General features: G+C 38.0%; 1 protein-coding gene across 3 annotated transcripts in view; it reads left to right on the forward strand.

Moving 5' to 3' along the window:
• LOC109457495 (cofilin-2) overlaps positions 1-13,878 on the forward strand; it is a 109,244-nt gene extending 95,366 nt beyond the window's left edge. The window contains exons 1-4 of one of the 3 annotated variants that reach the window (XM_019750458.3): positions 9,622-9,769; positions 10,820-11,127; positions 11,251-11,327; positions 11,412-13,878. In XM_019750458.3, the coding sequence (XP_019606017.1) occupies positions 9,767-9,769; positions 10,820-11,127; positions 11,251-11,327; positions 11,412-11,524 (501 nt within the window). In that variant the 5' untranslated portion in view covers positions 9,622-9,766 and the 3' untranslated portion in view covers positions 11,525-13,878. Of the gene's footprint in view, positions 1-9,621; positions 9,770-9,812; positions 9,880-10,819; positions 11,128-11,250; positions 11,328-11,411 lie in introns of those variants that run through there. The other 2 variants (XM_074328139.2, XM_088796879.1) reach the window with 2 other exon arrangements.
• Positions 13,879-15,502: the final 1,624 nt, after the last annotated feature.

A 15,502-nucleotide genomic window follows, 5' to 3' on the forward strand; every position in this document is an offset into this window, starting at 1 on the left:
AATAGAATACCAGGCACACAGTAGATACTCGATAAAATAATACGGCTGTGAAACTTGCAGGAAAGAAAGCCAAGAGATGTGTGTGCGGGGCTGTGTTACAATAGGATATTTAACTTCATCCTGAGATCGTCTGAATCTCATTGAGACTAGATTGTGTCATTAATTCTGAGCAAGAAAAAACAAATTTTTTCTCAAGCCATGTGCTTCTTTCTAATACTTCTTAATACTCTTCCTCCATTTCAACTCAGCTTTTTTTCTCTCTAAAGTCTAAACTAACTATGTCAGATTTGCAAAGTACTGTATTTGTTTAACTTACCGAGTGGCCTAACAATGCTGTCTCTTAGGCCTAACAGTCTACCAGTCCTGATCATCTCTTGACAATTTCTGGAGGGAAATGAGCAAACTGCAAATCAGAAAAAAAAAAAAAAAGAAAAAAAAAAACCCTGAAAATCCATCCTGTGTAATAGAAAGTAAGAGATCTGTAACTAAAGTAAGTTATAAGTTGATGGACTCACTATGAACACTTTGGCTACATCTGGTAGAATTACAGAAAGTATGTTGAGAGTTCACATGTGTTAGAAATCCCAGCAGATCAAAGACTCTTAGCTTGAACTCTTTCCTAGTTGATCTAAAAACATCTGCCACTCGCCTCCAACATAAATGTAGAAGAAGCTCTTCACCTCTAAATATGCATGTTACTTTGAAGGTAGGAATTCCAAGGGCAGAAGCTTAAAGAACTAACTTTTTGAGATGAAGTCTTCAGCAAAATTATTTTACTAGATAAATGCAGTTATCACATTTAAAAAAATATTTTGACCTATGGCCAAAGAAAGATAAATGGTCAAAAACAGAGCAAGGGTTTAAAAAAATTTTTAATGAATGTCAATTACTTCCTTTGGTTATTCCTATTTCATAGAATATAATGGACTTCTTTCTTCAAATTTGGATCAAAAAGTATGTTACTACATAGTCAAGACAAATTGTCCTCATTGGTTTGGAAAGGCCTTCATAGGACAAAGATTGTCAGAGGACCTGGCCAACCAGGTCCTCTGTTCTCTGGTCCTCTTCTATGGTATTCCTTCTGAGTTACACAGGGATTAGAGGCCTAAATGTAAAACAACAAAATTTTTAAATTATTTGAAGAATATATAGGAAAATATTTTATATTAAGATTGGAAAGGATTTCCTCTTTCTCTCTCTCTCTCCCTCATGATTTTTATTATAGAAAAATTTTAACATATACAAAATCAGAATAGTATGATGAACCCCCGTGTACCTATTGCTCAGCTTTGACAATTACCAACTCATGGCTAATTTTGCTTTATTTAGCCCCCTAATTCCCACCCCATATTATTTTGAAGAAAATTCCACTCATCACATTATTTTATTGGTAAGTATTTCAGACTGTATCTCTAAAGGAAAAGGACTCTAAACAAAAAGACCTCAGTACAATTATTACACTAAAAAAAAAAACTTTAATACTAATTCCTTGAGCTCGTCAAATATTTGATTAGGAAGGATTTCTTGAAAGAAAGGAAGAAGTGTGGGGGAAAGGAGGAAGAAAATGAGGAGGAGAATGAAAGAAAGAAAGAGGAAAAGAGGGGTGGAGGGAGGGAAGGAGGGAGGAAAGAAGGAGGGAAGACCATAAACATAAAAGAAAAGGCACAAACCTAAAGGAATAACTTGATACATTCTATCACATAGGTTTTTAACTTCTTTACTTAGGAGACACCATAAACAAAATAAAAAGATAGTCCACAGAATGGAAGAAGGTATTTGCAATGTATATAACAGACAAAGGGTTGGTATACTAAATATATAAAGAACTACTAAAAATAAGGAAAAGAAAAATGATTCTAAGAAAATGTTACAAAGTATATGAACTAGCATAGAATGGTCAACAGCACTAGTGATCAGACAAGTAAAAATTAAAATTGTAGTGAAATACCAGTTCACACAGTCAAACCAGCAAACAATACAGAATCAGACATATACTGTACCATTGTTGGCAAAAATGTGATCAATGGGGGCTCATCCACCGCTGGAATGAGAATAAATTCCCTTAATCTATATTAGAGCCCCCTGTTGTTTCTCACTAGACTACAAGCCCCATGAAGACAGGGACCATACGAGGTAAGAAAATTAAGTTCGCGAGCTCATCCTAGAAAAACTGCTACATACCTCATTGCTGAATATCACTATGGTCACCTTCGAAGTACTCCCCTTGTGAAACTATGCACCAACGCCAGTGTCCTGTCCACCCTTCAAAGCAGTTTTGAAAGTCTTTTGCTGGAATGGCCATCAGAGCTGTTGTCCTATTACGCTTGATGTTCTGAAAGTCATCAAAATGTCTTCCTTTCAATATTTCCTTTATCTGCGGGTAAAGAAGGAAGTCATTGGGGGCTAGATCAGGTGAGTAGGGAGGGTGTTCCAATACAGTTATTTGTTTACTGGCTAAAAACTCCCTCAAAGACAGTGTAGTGTGATCTAGTGCATTGTTGTGATGCAAGAGCCATGAATTGTTGGCGAAAAGTTCAAGTCGTCTAACTTTTTCACGGAGCCTTTTCAGCACTTCCAAATAGTAAACTTGGTTAACTGTTTGTCCAGTTGGTACAAATTCATAATGAATAATCCCTCTGATATCAAAAAAGTTTAGCAACATCTTTGCAACAAGTTTGCAAATGAAATTTTTTGACCTTATATACTTGAAAATATTAGATTTGCTAGAAATAAGAGAAAAGAAAATTGATAAAGCAGGTGCCATTATCAAAAATTTTTTCAGTAATGTACAGAAAAATTTAAACGTACAGAAAATTTTTAAATGTTTCACAAAATCAAATCTTTGATCACAAAATCAAATCTTTGTTGTAACATTCACAAGGGAAAAAAACTCATCCTACTGAAACTAGTTTTGGCAAATCAGAATAAAGAACATGGAAGAAATGATCTAAAAACCATGTATAGAAAAAAATGTTTGAGAAATTGAACCATCTTAATGGAATTTCTTCAACAAATAGTTTCTTTTTTTTTTTTTTTAGATTTTTTTGGGGAGGGGAACAGGACTTTATTGGAGAACAGTGTGTACTTCCAGGATATTTTTCCAAGTCGTTGTTGTCCTTTCAATCTTAGTTGTGGAGGGCGCAGCTCAGCTCCAGGTCCAGTTGCCTTTGCTGGTTGCAGGGGGCGCAGCCCACCATCCCTTGTGGGAGTCAAACCTGCAACTTTGTGGTTGAGAGGATGAGCTCCAACCAACTGAGCCATCCGGGAGCTCAGCGGCAGCTCAGCTCAAGGTGCCGTGTTCAATCTTAGTTGCACGGGACGCTGCCCACCATCCCTTGCGGGACTCGAGGAAAGCAAATAGTTTCTTGATGAAAATTCATCTTATACCCAGAGTGCAGCACAGTTCCTGGCACATGGTAAGAACACAATACATACATACGTACATACATACATACATAAATGCATTTCTATTGCTATATTACTAAGAAATTAGTTTTCAGACACATAAGTAATCTCTTGAAATACAAAAGAAATTCTTGTTATCAGTTTAATTAATCAGTAAGCAATTATAAATCTAAAAATTGATAGCATTTTTTTAATGTGATTACTAGAGTACCTGTAATAACATTTAAAAAACAAATTTGAGGGGAAGAATAATCTTTTCAACAAATGGTGCTGGGACAACTGAATACCCACATGCAAAAGAATGAAGCTGGAGCCCTACCTCACCATACTAAAAAAGTAACTCAAAATAGATCACAGATCTAAACTTAAAGCTGGAACTCTTAGAAAAAAGCATTTTTTTATAATTTTTATAAACATATATAGGCAATGGTTTCTTAGATATAACACCAAAAGCAGAAGCAACAAAGGAAAAACTAGACTTCATCAAAATTTCAAAGCTTTCTGCTTCGTAAGACACCATCAAGAAAGTGAAAAGGCAACCCACAAGATGGGAGAAATTTTTTGCAAATCATATATTTAATAAGGGACTCATATCTAGAATATACAAAGAACTCTTACAACTTAATAAAAGACAACCAATGAAAGAATGGACTAAGGATATTAATAGGCATTTCTCCAAAGAAGATATACAAATAGCCAATAAGCACATCAAAAGATGCTCAATGTCATTAGCCACTAGGGAAATGCAAATCAAAACCACAATGAGATACCACCTCACACTCACTAGAATGGCTAAAATAAAAGACAGTGACAAATGTTGGTAAGGATGTGGAGAAATTGGAACCCTTGTACATTGTGGGTGAAACTGTAAAATAGTATGGCCACTTTGGAAAAGTTTGGCAGCACCCCAAAATGTGAAACATGAAGTTACCATAAGACCCAGTAATTCCACTCCTAGGTATAGACCCCAAATAAATGAAAATACACATTCACACAAAAATGTGTACATGAATGTTTATGGTAGCATTATTCACAATAGTGAAAAAGAGCAAGCAACTGAAATGCCCATCAACTGATGAATGTATAAAGAAAAAGTAGTATATCCATGCAACAGAATATTGTTTGACCATAAAAAAAAGAATGAAGTACTAACATATACTACAACATGGATGAACCTTGAAAATGTTAGGCTAAGTGGAAGAAACCAGTCACAAAAGACTACGTATTACATGCTTCCATTCATACGAAATGTCCACAACAGGGAAATCTATAGAGCTAGGTTAGTGGTTGCCAGGGGTTAGGGGATGGAGAAGATGTAGCGTGACTGCTAACAGATAGGGGGTTTTCTTTGGGGGATGATAAAAATATTCTAAAATTAGATAGTGATAATGGTTACACAACCGTGAACATACTAAAAAACATTGAATGGTACACTCTAAAAGAGTGAATTTTATGATATGTGAATAGTATCTCAGAAGTTATTTTTAAAAAACACATTTGAAAAATTTTTATTGACTCCCTAATCGCCTACAGAATAAAATGCTAACCATAAGATGGTATACAAGGTTCATAAGAGCTGGTACCTCCTACCACTCCGTCCATCTTCATTCCCTAGCAAGGGCAGAGAGAGGCTCCTTGATCATAGCAAACTACTTGGGGTTTCTTGTGCTCTACTTACACTGCTGTGGCTTTGTACATTCGGTTCTCTCTGCTTTAAATGCCCTTTCTCTATCTGCCTGGTTAACCCCCACTGACTGAGCTGGTCACCCTCCTTTGTGTTCCCAGGGCACCCTGTACACATGCCATTGTACAACACATGGGATTGTTCTGTAAATGATTGGCTTCCTTGCTGTATTTTCATAGACCTAGCTTTCTTCCAGGCAGGGTCTGCATTATTTTTATCTTTGCATTCCTAGCCCCCAGCAGAGGTGCTCGATAAATAAAATAAAGAAATAAATGACTGAATGGAATGAATAAACTTTTATTTCTTGAATTAGTTTGTGATCTCATGCCTTCTCTTACTCATGTCTGTTAACATAGAGTTTTCACATGTTACATTTTTCATGTCTGTATGATTTCTGTCTATGATTTAAAAACCTACAGCTTTTGTAACAAAGTAAGCTAAACAAAGGATTTCCACCTTAAATAAATTATTAGCAAGTTTCTTCTTCTCAGATGCTGTTTTCATATGGTTTGTATAATTTAGGTAACTGATTGCTACTTATTATCACGATTGAATTAATATCACAAGTAACTGATAGTATATAAACGTGTCTGTGAGTTAATAAGTTGAAACTGGCATTTATAAATATAGAATTTGAGACTGTTTTAAAGTATTTACTGCGTTTTACTGCTGCTGCCCTCTACCTCATTTCCTCTTCACGTGACAGACTGCTAAATTCCTTTATTGTGAGGTCATGTTCCTAAATTAGGAAGAACTAGAGATGAGCCATGTTTAAGACCTAAAGTGAGTTTTGTGCTCAGAGAGTGAGTCACGGATTTCAGACTCCAACACAAATATCCCATTACGTTTATTTTCTAGTTCTAAGTTCAAACTTGGATTTAGAAAAGTACATGACTTGGCCTCCTTACAGTCTTTTAGCTCAGGCGTGGGTTCGGAGGGATATGTCAGAGTAAAGACAGCACGTGGGCAGAAAGGTAGTTTTTTGAAGTTGTGAGCATGTTTATGCTTACATTGTCTTTGTCAGGAGTGGCTGTGGGAGCTGAGAATGATGTGTCTTGACAAGGAGTGGAGTTCAAACAGAATTTTCTGCATAATTTTCCAAATGTATTATTTTAGATCAGACTTGAAAAGTGATTCTAAACTTTTACACACCACAGAAACTCCATCTGGATTGTTTCTTGGGAGAATATGCATTAGGAAGTATTCACTTTTCCGATTTCCTAAGGAATCTTAAGTAAACAAAGTTTAGCTGAGTCTTATAAATCATTACCAGTGAGAATTGGGAGGCTTCATAACTGTTGTCTGTGAGTTGGTAAAATCATACTCTTACCTTCACTCTGCCCTGGTGGTAACAAATAACCCCAGGGTTCCTATTCCTGTGCTGGAAGGAGCTTTACATACATTATCTGACTTGACCCTAACTGTGATCTCAAAAGGGAGGAGGTAACATAATCCCCATTGTACACATGAGGAAACAGCCTTAGAGCATTTAAGTAAATGACACTTGCTGTGTCAGAGCTGAAATGCCATTCAGATCCATCCTCTTTGAGGTTACTCTCGCCTAGTTCCTAAGTGGTTGTTTGTTGCTGCCATCCCTGTGTGGTCCAGTAAACAGAAAATTATAGCTTGGATGTGCATCCTAGTACTGGAGTGTTCAGAGTCCTTCTGTCCCACCTGTTGTTGGCTTGGGCTTGAAATTGCTGAAGAGAATAGATTTAGTGTGGTAGGCGAATAATGGACCCCAAAAGATGTTCCTGTCCTAAACTCCAGAACCCAGAACATAGCAAAAGGGACTTTGTTTGTGATTAAGTTAATGGTATTATCCTAAATTATCCAATGGTTCCAAAGTAATCACAGTAGTCCTTAGAATTGAAAAAGGGAGGCAGTAGGAGAGTCAGAGATGTGATGACTGAAGCAGAGGTGCGAGTGACACACTTGCTGGCTGGGAACCACAAAACAAGGGATGTGAGCAAGCCTCTAAAAGGTAGAAAAGGCAAGAAAACATTCTCCTCCTACAGCCTCCAAAAGCAGTGAAGAAGTGCTGCTGACATCTTGTTTTTAGCCCCAGATGACTCATTTCTGACTTCTGGACTCCAGAATTGCAAGACAATAAATTTGTGTTGTTTTGAGCCACTAATTTGTGGTAATGTGTTATAGCAGCCACAGGAAATAAATATATATGTTGCCTGACACTCAGATCCCTTTACTACACAGGGGACAAAATTCATGCAGCAATGCATGATAATACTGTCCCTTTACCAAGTGGTGATAGGTTCTGGTTATAAAAAACAGTTATGAAGAGGAGTTGCTACTCAACTAAGAGCCAACCTCACAGGGGCATGCATTATAGAAAGGCTTCACAATCTTCAAGAGCTTCCTTTTTGTTCTCTTTCTAGTACTAAAGCATCTTAAATTAATTACATCATCTATTGAGCACCTACTATGTGCCAGGTTCCAGAAATTCAAAGATGGTAGGACTCAGATCCTTAAGGAGCTACAGTGTAGTGGGGTGGTAGAACACGTAAATAAGGTCTTTCAATGCAACCAGATATGTGCAAAGACAAAATATCTTCAGGAAAAGAATCCTGGAGCATAGCAAGTATGAACTCTGCCTGGGGAGGGCGAGAAGGACAGGGAGGTTTGGAGAGGGGTTGACATCACAGCTCAGGGTGCCTATCATCTTTGGAATCACGTTTTGGTAGGAGAGGTTGTGACACCTAATCTAGGTGTCCCTAGACCTGGTCTCTGCTGGGGCTGTGGAATCTCTTTGCAGCAAATTTCAAGGCTGAGAAGGGAGGAAGACCCTGAGAAGAGTACCGGAAGAAGAGGTGCTGATACCACACATAGCAGGTGTTTGGAGTCCAGGAGATCCATTCTTCATGATTTCCTTGGAATTTCAAGAGAGATAAAGTGAAAGGTTTCATAAACTAATGTATCAGCTAAATGTAAAGTATTATAATCTACTTGCTTGGGATTCATGTTTAGGCATTGGGAATTTGCTTCTCAATTTTTGTCTCTAAACTAAATCAATCTTGCCATTAAGAAAATAAACACAGCTATGGACATAAAAACTAGGTCTATGTTTCATGGGCAATACCTAACACGCTCCATATAAAATAGATTCTGTTTTGGATACAAGAATTTATCACACAAAATAGGGCATTACCCCTTCTCATTATGATTTTCCATCCCTAAAGGTACTTAATCCTGAGAATGTATATACACTATTTTCTGAGAAACAGTGGTATACTAGGAAACCAAATTTTAAAGCTGAAAAGGACTTTAATTTAATCAAGCTTGTTTTACAGATGAAGCACCTGAGGTCTGCAGGGGTGGAAAGCCCTTCGAAGTTACAGATAGGACAGTGCCAAGATTAATACCCAAATCTCCCAACTCACAGCCCAAAGTTTTTGCCTGTACACTGCATGTCTGGCTTAGTTTGCCTGAAGGTTTATCTGGACTTACTATTTTGTTCCCAACAGTTTGAGGCAATACAATTCTGTATTTTTTAGTGCTAGTCTTTTTCACAAAGTAAGTTGAACTGTTGATCAGAATTTTAAATTCGTTTTACAAATGAAGAAAGTAAGGTAGAAATCGTAAATGTTTAGGAGAAAAGGTAGCATAAGTCAGCCTGAAGAAATTAAACTTTATTAAGCATTCCTTTCATTATAGACAGCACATAAGTGTTTCATTTATAACATTTTCATTATAAACTCATGAAGTGTTAAGTCTTTATGAAAATGTTCCTCAAATTATAAGTTGACATTTTTCCTACGATAAATGGGATATTTGTTAAGTATTAAAAAGGTTAGAGAAGAGCCATGGCTCAGTTATACAGGCTTTGCTAGAAGAGGCTGTGATTGCCAAGAGGGAGGAATCTCTACTCTTGGGTCCATTTATTTGATGTCAGCTGTCATAGCTGGGGCTTCATGAAGAAAAGATTAGTAGCAGACAGTACAATCCATTTCCTATGAAGTCTGATATATAAAAGGATATTACCAAGGGACGTTATCACCAGTTTTTTCCCCTATTATTATTTCAGCCACAGACTTTTGGAAAATGATTTTCCACCTCTGTTTATCATTTTGCTTTTCCTAAGTAATTCAATCAACCTGGGGAAACCCCTGGATGATTACATTATCTCATTTCATTGGAGGGAGGAGATCTAATAATTCACGCCATCTTTTATGGGGACTTTCCAAAAAGACGCGCTACACGTTGGAATCCAGGCCCGGTGGTGGAAACCAACAGCTGAATAAGAGAAAGACACGTGGGCGCACCATTCCCCCCCCACGCGCTCGACCCGGGGAGCAGCGCTCTCGCGGAAGCAGCGTGGAGACTCCCCTTCCCGGGCCGGCTGACCCGTGGTCCCGGGATACAAGCATCTCGCCAGGGCCCTGAGTTCCGGCCACCGCCGTGCAGCCACTGGGCCTGCAGGGCGCCCGCGCCGGGGTCATGTCGAGGACGCGGGCGGGGCCGGGAGGCGGAAGGGCCGGCCCGGGGCGTGCCACGTGACGGCCGCCCTCCGCCCGCAGCCCCCCGAGCCGCCGACACCGCCTCTCCGCCTGCAGCTCCCGGCGTGCCCCGCACTCGCCACAGCCCGCCCGCCCCTCCTCCTCCTCCCAGTGCCACCGAGCAGGAGCCCGAGCCGCCGCCGCAGCCACAGCCGCGGGCACTATGGTAAGGCGGGAGCGCCAGCCGGGGGGCCGGGGACCGGGGCGCGGCGAGTCAGCGGTCCTGCGGGGCCCTGGGAGTGAGGCCGCCATTTTAACCTGATTTGGGCCTCAAAGGTGGGCATTCCTGTGCTGCGGCCCCGTTGCTCTGGCTCCAGCCGGCAGGCTTGCCCTCCTGCAGGCAGGACGGGCCCTGCCGCCCGCAGATTCCTGGGGGCGGGGACGGCGCTGGCGCGGGTCGGGGGTCTGGGCCTACGCTGAGCGGGCAGCGGCCGGAGGCGTCGCGGGCGGGTCTGCGGAGCTCACCCCGCGCGTGCAGCGTTTGCTCTTTGCAGCCTAGTTTTACTTCACACGCGCGATCTAAAATGTGTACGTGCTGTAAACGCCCTTGCTGAAGGAAGGCTTGTGGTGAGGTCTGGATGGCTTGTAATAAAAACTCTTTGGAGGAGATGAAGGAGGTGGGAAAAGGCTGTTAGAAGTGCTTTCTCGCGGTAAAAAGCTTTACACTAGATCCGTTAGTTTTGAAGTGTCCGCATTTGTGCTGTGAGGCAGTTAAGTTGTAGCTGTGGGCGGTGTGGAGTGCACACTTGATTCTCTTTCCTTATGAGGAAACGGCACTGGCTAGGATGACTTTAAAGAAAAAAATAGTAGAAGCATTAACTGAAATCCAAAAGTGTTTTTTTAAGGCCTGCAGAGTTGACACAATACAGAAGGTATTTTTGCTGCTGCTCCTGAAGCTCTGACATCACCCAGTGAAAGAGGAAACATTTCAGGGATGGGACAGCCTGTATTTGTCTCTTTCCCTCTACCTTCCATTTTCTTCAACCAGCAAACCACTTTAAAAAGGATGAATGGGGCAGCGTGAGTTAGAATCCTTAGGTTCCTCATTCACTGATAGTTAAAATGTGGCAGATCTGATTGGACTACTTGCATGGGAAGATGTGATTTTTGATATCCAGACTAAAGGGAATCCTCTCTAGGCAAACAGTAATTTTGGTTAAAATCAAAATGCTTGTTCTGAATTACTGTTCTTTTTGTCTTGTTTTGTTTCCCCCAGGCTTCTGGAGTTACAGTGAATGATGAAGTCATCAAAGTGTTTAATGATATGAAAGTAAGGAAATCATCTACACAAGAGGAGATAAAAAAAAGAAAGAAAGCAGTTCTCTTCTGTTTAAGCGATGACAAAAGACAAATAATTGTAGAGGAAGCCAAGCAGATCTTGGTGGGTGACATTGGTGATACTGTAGAAGACCCCTACACAGCTTTTGTGAAGTTGCTACCTCTGAATGATTGCCGATATGCTTTGTACGATGCCACATACGAAACAAAAGAGTCTAAGAAAGAAGACCTAGTATTTATATTCTGGTGTGTAACAACAAAAGAAAAACGTACTTTTAAAATGCAAGGATTATTATTAACACAGTCAGTTTTGCCTTTGTTTTCCTTTTGAAGTGGGATTCAACAATTGTTTTTTTGTTGTTTCTGTAGGGCTCCTGAAAGTGCACCTTTAAAAAGCAAGATGATTTATGCTAGCTCTAAAGATGCCATTAAAAAGAAATTTACAGGTACAGATATTGAATATTTTGTGCAGAGGAATTACTCTGTTAATTATAATAAGGTAATGGGATAATGGTTTTTTTTCTTTTTAGGTATTAAACATGAGTGGCAAGTAAATGGCTTGGATGACATAAAGGACCGTTCGACACTTGGAGAGAAATTGGGAGGCAACGTAGTAGTTTCACTTGAAGGAAAACCCTTATAAAATGACAGTCAAGTGCCATCTGGATCTTACGGAGCTTTCATATCTCCAGCTCAGTCAATTGGAATAGTATTAGGATTTTTGGTTTTTTGTTTTTCCTCTTCCCACTGGGTCCTTCCAACACAGTGAATGAAGGAACTATCATTCATGTAAGCAGCCTATCAGTGATTGCCATTAGACTGTTTAATACTGTTACCTTGATGTAAAACCCAAGGAATGCCTTCCCATCATTTTAGCCAAAACAACTGGTTATATGCCTCCCTTGCAGCAAGCACTACAATGAATGTGATTGTCAATGTGAATAGCTTAGAATACTGCAAAGGGTAAGCTAATTGAATGCCTTGAAAGTATTATCCTCTGGTCAGATGGTAAACTTTATTCAGTATTATTTATAGTTGCACTCGATTGCAGTTCTGTGAGGCTCCAGCATTCATACACCTCACCTGCCTTGGCAAGCCTATTTTTGTGACATGGCAGCACAGATATAAGATATAACACTATGCATTGAAAGCACTTTTTTGTAATGATTTTAACTCCTCACCCCCAAAAGGAATGCCAATTAAGTTGTGTTAACTGTGTCATCAACTTATCCTAGTACCTCAGTGTTCATTCCTGTTACCTGCATATCTTCTTAAAAGAAATAGCTGTTACTAATGCCTTTCTGTTTTCCATTGAGTGTACACTACTGAATAAGTGTAGGAGTTTTATGTTTACCATGTAAGTCTTGCAACACTAAAGATATTTTGAATATCAGTCATGATGGCAATTTCTGTATAAAAGAGCCTTAAATAGAACGTTGTTTTTGAGGTCAAACTTCCTACCCTTACAAAAATGGCCACGTTGCAATAAAAATTGTGGCATATTACAGAATGTTGCCTTGTTTTCCTTGGACATTTTGCAGATGTTATGTGAAGCAACTTCTAGAGTAAACAGCTATTACGAATCTGTGCACTGGTCATTTAAGAGTTTTTTTGTACAACATTCATGCATGATATTTTCCACTTTGTTGGGTTTATTTGGTTTAATAAATACACTATGCTAAAGCCAACTAATATAAAATATTATAGAGGGATACTTTTATAAACATTATTTATTTCCTTATGTGTTATTATGGAGATCAGAAATTTTTTTTGCACTTTGACATAAATACTCTTCAATAGCTGATTTGTTCTCTGGATAAATTAGGCTAATTTTTTAATTCACGTTTACATTTCTAATTGAGTAGTGGAAGCAGTAAGCTCTTGTATATTTGGTCATAATGAAAATGTAAAATATCCTTTCAAAAGATTAATAATACTTCTCAAATTTAGGAACTTTCATTTCAGCTACTATTTTTTAATATATTTTGCAAATTGGAAAAAAAGAATTACTGTAGCAGTTTTAAACATTAGTAGTGGGATTTGGCTGTGGTCCAGACTGCTCTCCTTATAGAGAATTTGATCTGCTCAGTGTGAGCAGTTTGCTGTTAGCCAGAGCTATTTATGGCAAACACATGCTTTTGTATCTTGTCATAGTTATCCACAAATGGCAAAACTGGACTTGATTCTACTGGTATGCAAAACAGGCAAACTAGTAAGCAGTCAGTGGTAGCTTAGAACTTAAGCCCCTATCTCTGAAGAATGCTCTTGTCAGAAAACAGGAAATGAAAAATCCCCATTTCTTAATGTGGAAGTAATTTAAGTATAATTAGATAACTTTCTGTATTTTCAAAAGATTTTTCGTTTGAAAACAAAAGTCAGAGTTAAATGGCTAAGCTTCCATTTAAATGGCTTGGGATCTTTTGCACTGAGCAGTTTTATTTCAGGCTTCCAGCTGTCCTTGTGAGTTAATCTGGACTTTTTGATGACTTTTTGGTAAAGCCAAACTCATAAGTAAAGCATGAAGATACATATACCAAACCATATGTGTAACTAATACTTGTACCATAGAATTGTCCTCATTCTTCTAAAAATTAAGGAACTCTAAGTTATGTAGTAACTTTTGTTTTTATAGCTGATTTCTCAACTTTCTTATATGCCTCTTTATATAATTTCAGAGATTAAATGTTGCTTTAAACTGTGGTACTTTGATTTGTTAGATTGACAGAATTGATACTACTATTAAGTTCATTTTTGAAATACATCTTTGTGCATAAAGCCAAAAGTAATGATAAAATTAACAGTTCACATGTTACTTGAGATTAATTTGGCATTTGAAATGATCATTTTATTTTACAATCATTTACAATGAAACAATGTTCCAATTAGCTTTAAAAAGGGATACGGTGCTAATTAGTAAAATATTGAGGACAATATTTTACTGCTAGCTTGCAAAATTCTAAGTGTTTTAAAAAAATAAAATTATGAAAATATATAAAACTGTTGAGATGTGTTTACTTATACTTCGGAACATCAAAATTTTTTAAACTAATATTGCAAATCAGAGAGGCACCATTATGTTTAGTCTGTTTTTTCGGAATTTACTTGATTATGCTTTCTCATTTAGAGATAATATTCTTTGAAAACTGAGTGTTGTAGCAATTAATTTTGACATTTTCAGACAAATGGGAACAGTTGGCATTTGTCCCAAACTGGCTATCAGCTGTTGTTCTCCATCATTATCTAAAATGTGGCCAGCATTGTGTATTTAATGTACCTTTTGAGTAGATTGGAAGAAAAGCCTCTGATTAGGGTGGAGCTCTGATACTGATTCTTTGTAACAGCAAATTTGTGTAATCTAGCAAATGCGTTTTGGGAGAAAATTGTTTTAAAAGTTGCCGTGTTAAGGAATAATCTCAGCATTGGTAAATCACAGAAGAGTTGGGAACACCTTTCATTACATTTGCCACTCTGAAAAAACAATGTGGTTCTTTTCAAAGGTCCTATTTTTGCTTGCAAATTTAGTAATAGCTTGAGATCCAGAACAAACGAGTGTTCATTTTTCTATGAATATTGAAACTACTAGAGATGTGCAATCAGGCTCCAGTAAATATTGCTTTTCAGACAGCATGAATTTATAGATGTTCTATTTCATCTTGGCCAATAAGGAAGTTTGAGGCTTTTATTTTGCTCTAGAGCATTGAAATAATTGCTTTCTTTACATGTAGAGTTGGGAGTCATCCCTCCACTTCAGTTCCTGTTATAAAACAGTTGGGCACATTAATCTCTCAGAGCCTCAGTTTCATTCATAAATGAGGATAACATCTGTCTACCATACCTGGTTGCTAAGGATCAAATACGGCAATGCTTTATGGAAAATGGGAAAATGCTATGTAAATAGAATAATTTGTCTGAACTATTCTAAATAAATAAGTGCAGTTAAGTAGATAAAGAATCATGTTAAAAATAGGAATTGTAAATCTTTGAACCTCTTTAACCTACTTAATCTCACAGTTTAAGGACTAATTAGCTGATATATAGCATCTTTTTTTAGAATGAAATGTATAGTCTCTGAGTGGATATTTGTGACTACTCTTTTTAGTGTAGTTTTCTTTTTCACATGTGACCAGTAGATACTATTTTTTTCCCAAAATAATTTTGATATAAAGAGGAAACAAAGCTAGAGAAATACTGTTTTGGAATTTTTGTTTCCTAAGAAAGACCACGCTCAAAAATTTGAACTATTTTTACACTTGAAAGCTTTCTTAGCTATTTCAGTATTGTAAATTTATATAAACTATAAGGATTGTATAGACATTTTACAGAAAGCTGATGCCTCTCTTTTTTTTTTTTTTGATGCCTCTTCCTTCTGGAAACTTGGATATTTCCCTCCCCTAGTTCCTTTACCCATCTTTCTAAGAAGAGATAGTATTGTGTATTAATAGTGGTTAAGTACTAGGATTTTGGTATCGGACTCGCCGGGTTGTTCACATATAGGCCTTTAACACTTACTAATTGAATGATCTGAGGAAAATCTCTTAACCAGTCAAGAGTCTTAGTTTGTCTATAAAAAGGGGATAATAGTACTCCATCTCATAGGATTCTGAGGATAAATGAAAGCACC

The sequence above is a fragment of the Rhinolophus sinicus genome, chromosome 3, assembly GCF_057876585.1.
Source record: "Rhinolophus sinicus isolate RSI-liver-muscle chromosome 3, RSI-T2T, whole genome shotgun sequence".
NCBI lineage: Eukaryota > Metazoa > Chordata > Mammalia > Chiroptera > Rhinolophidae > Rhinolophus > Rhinolophus sinicus.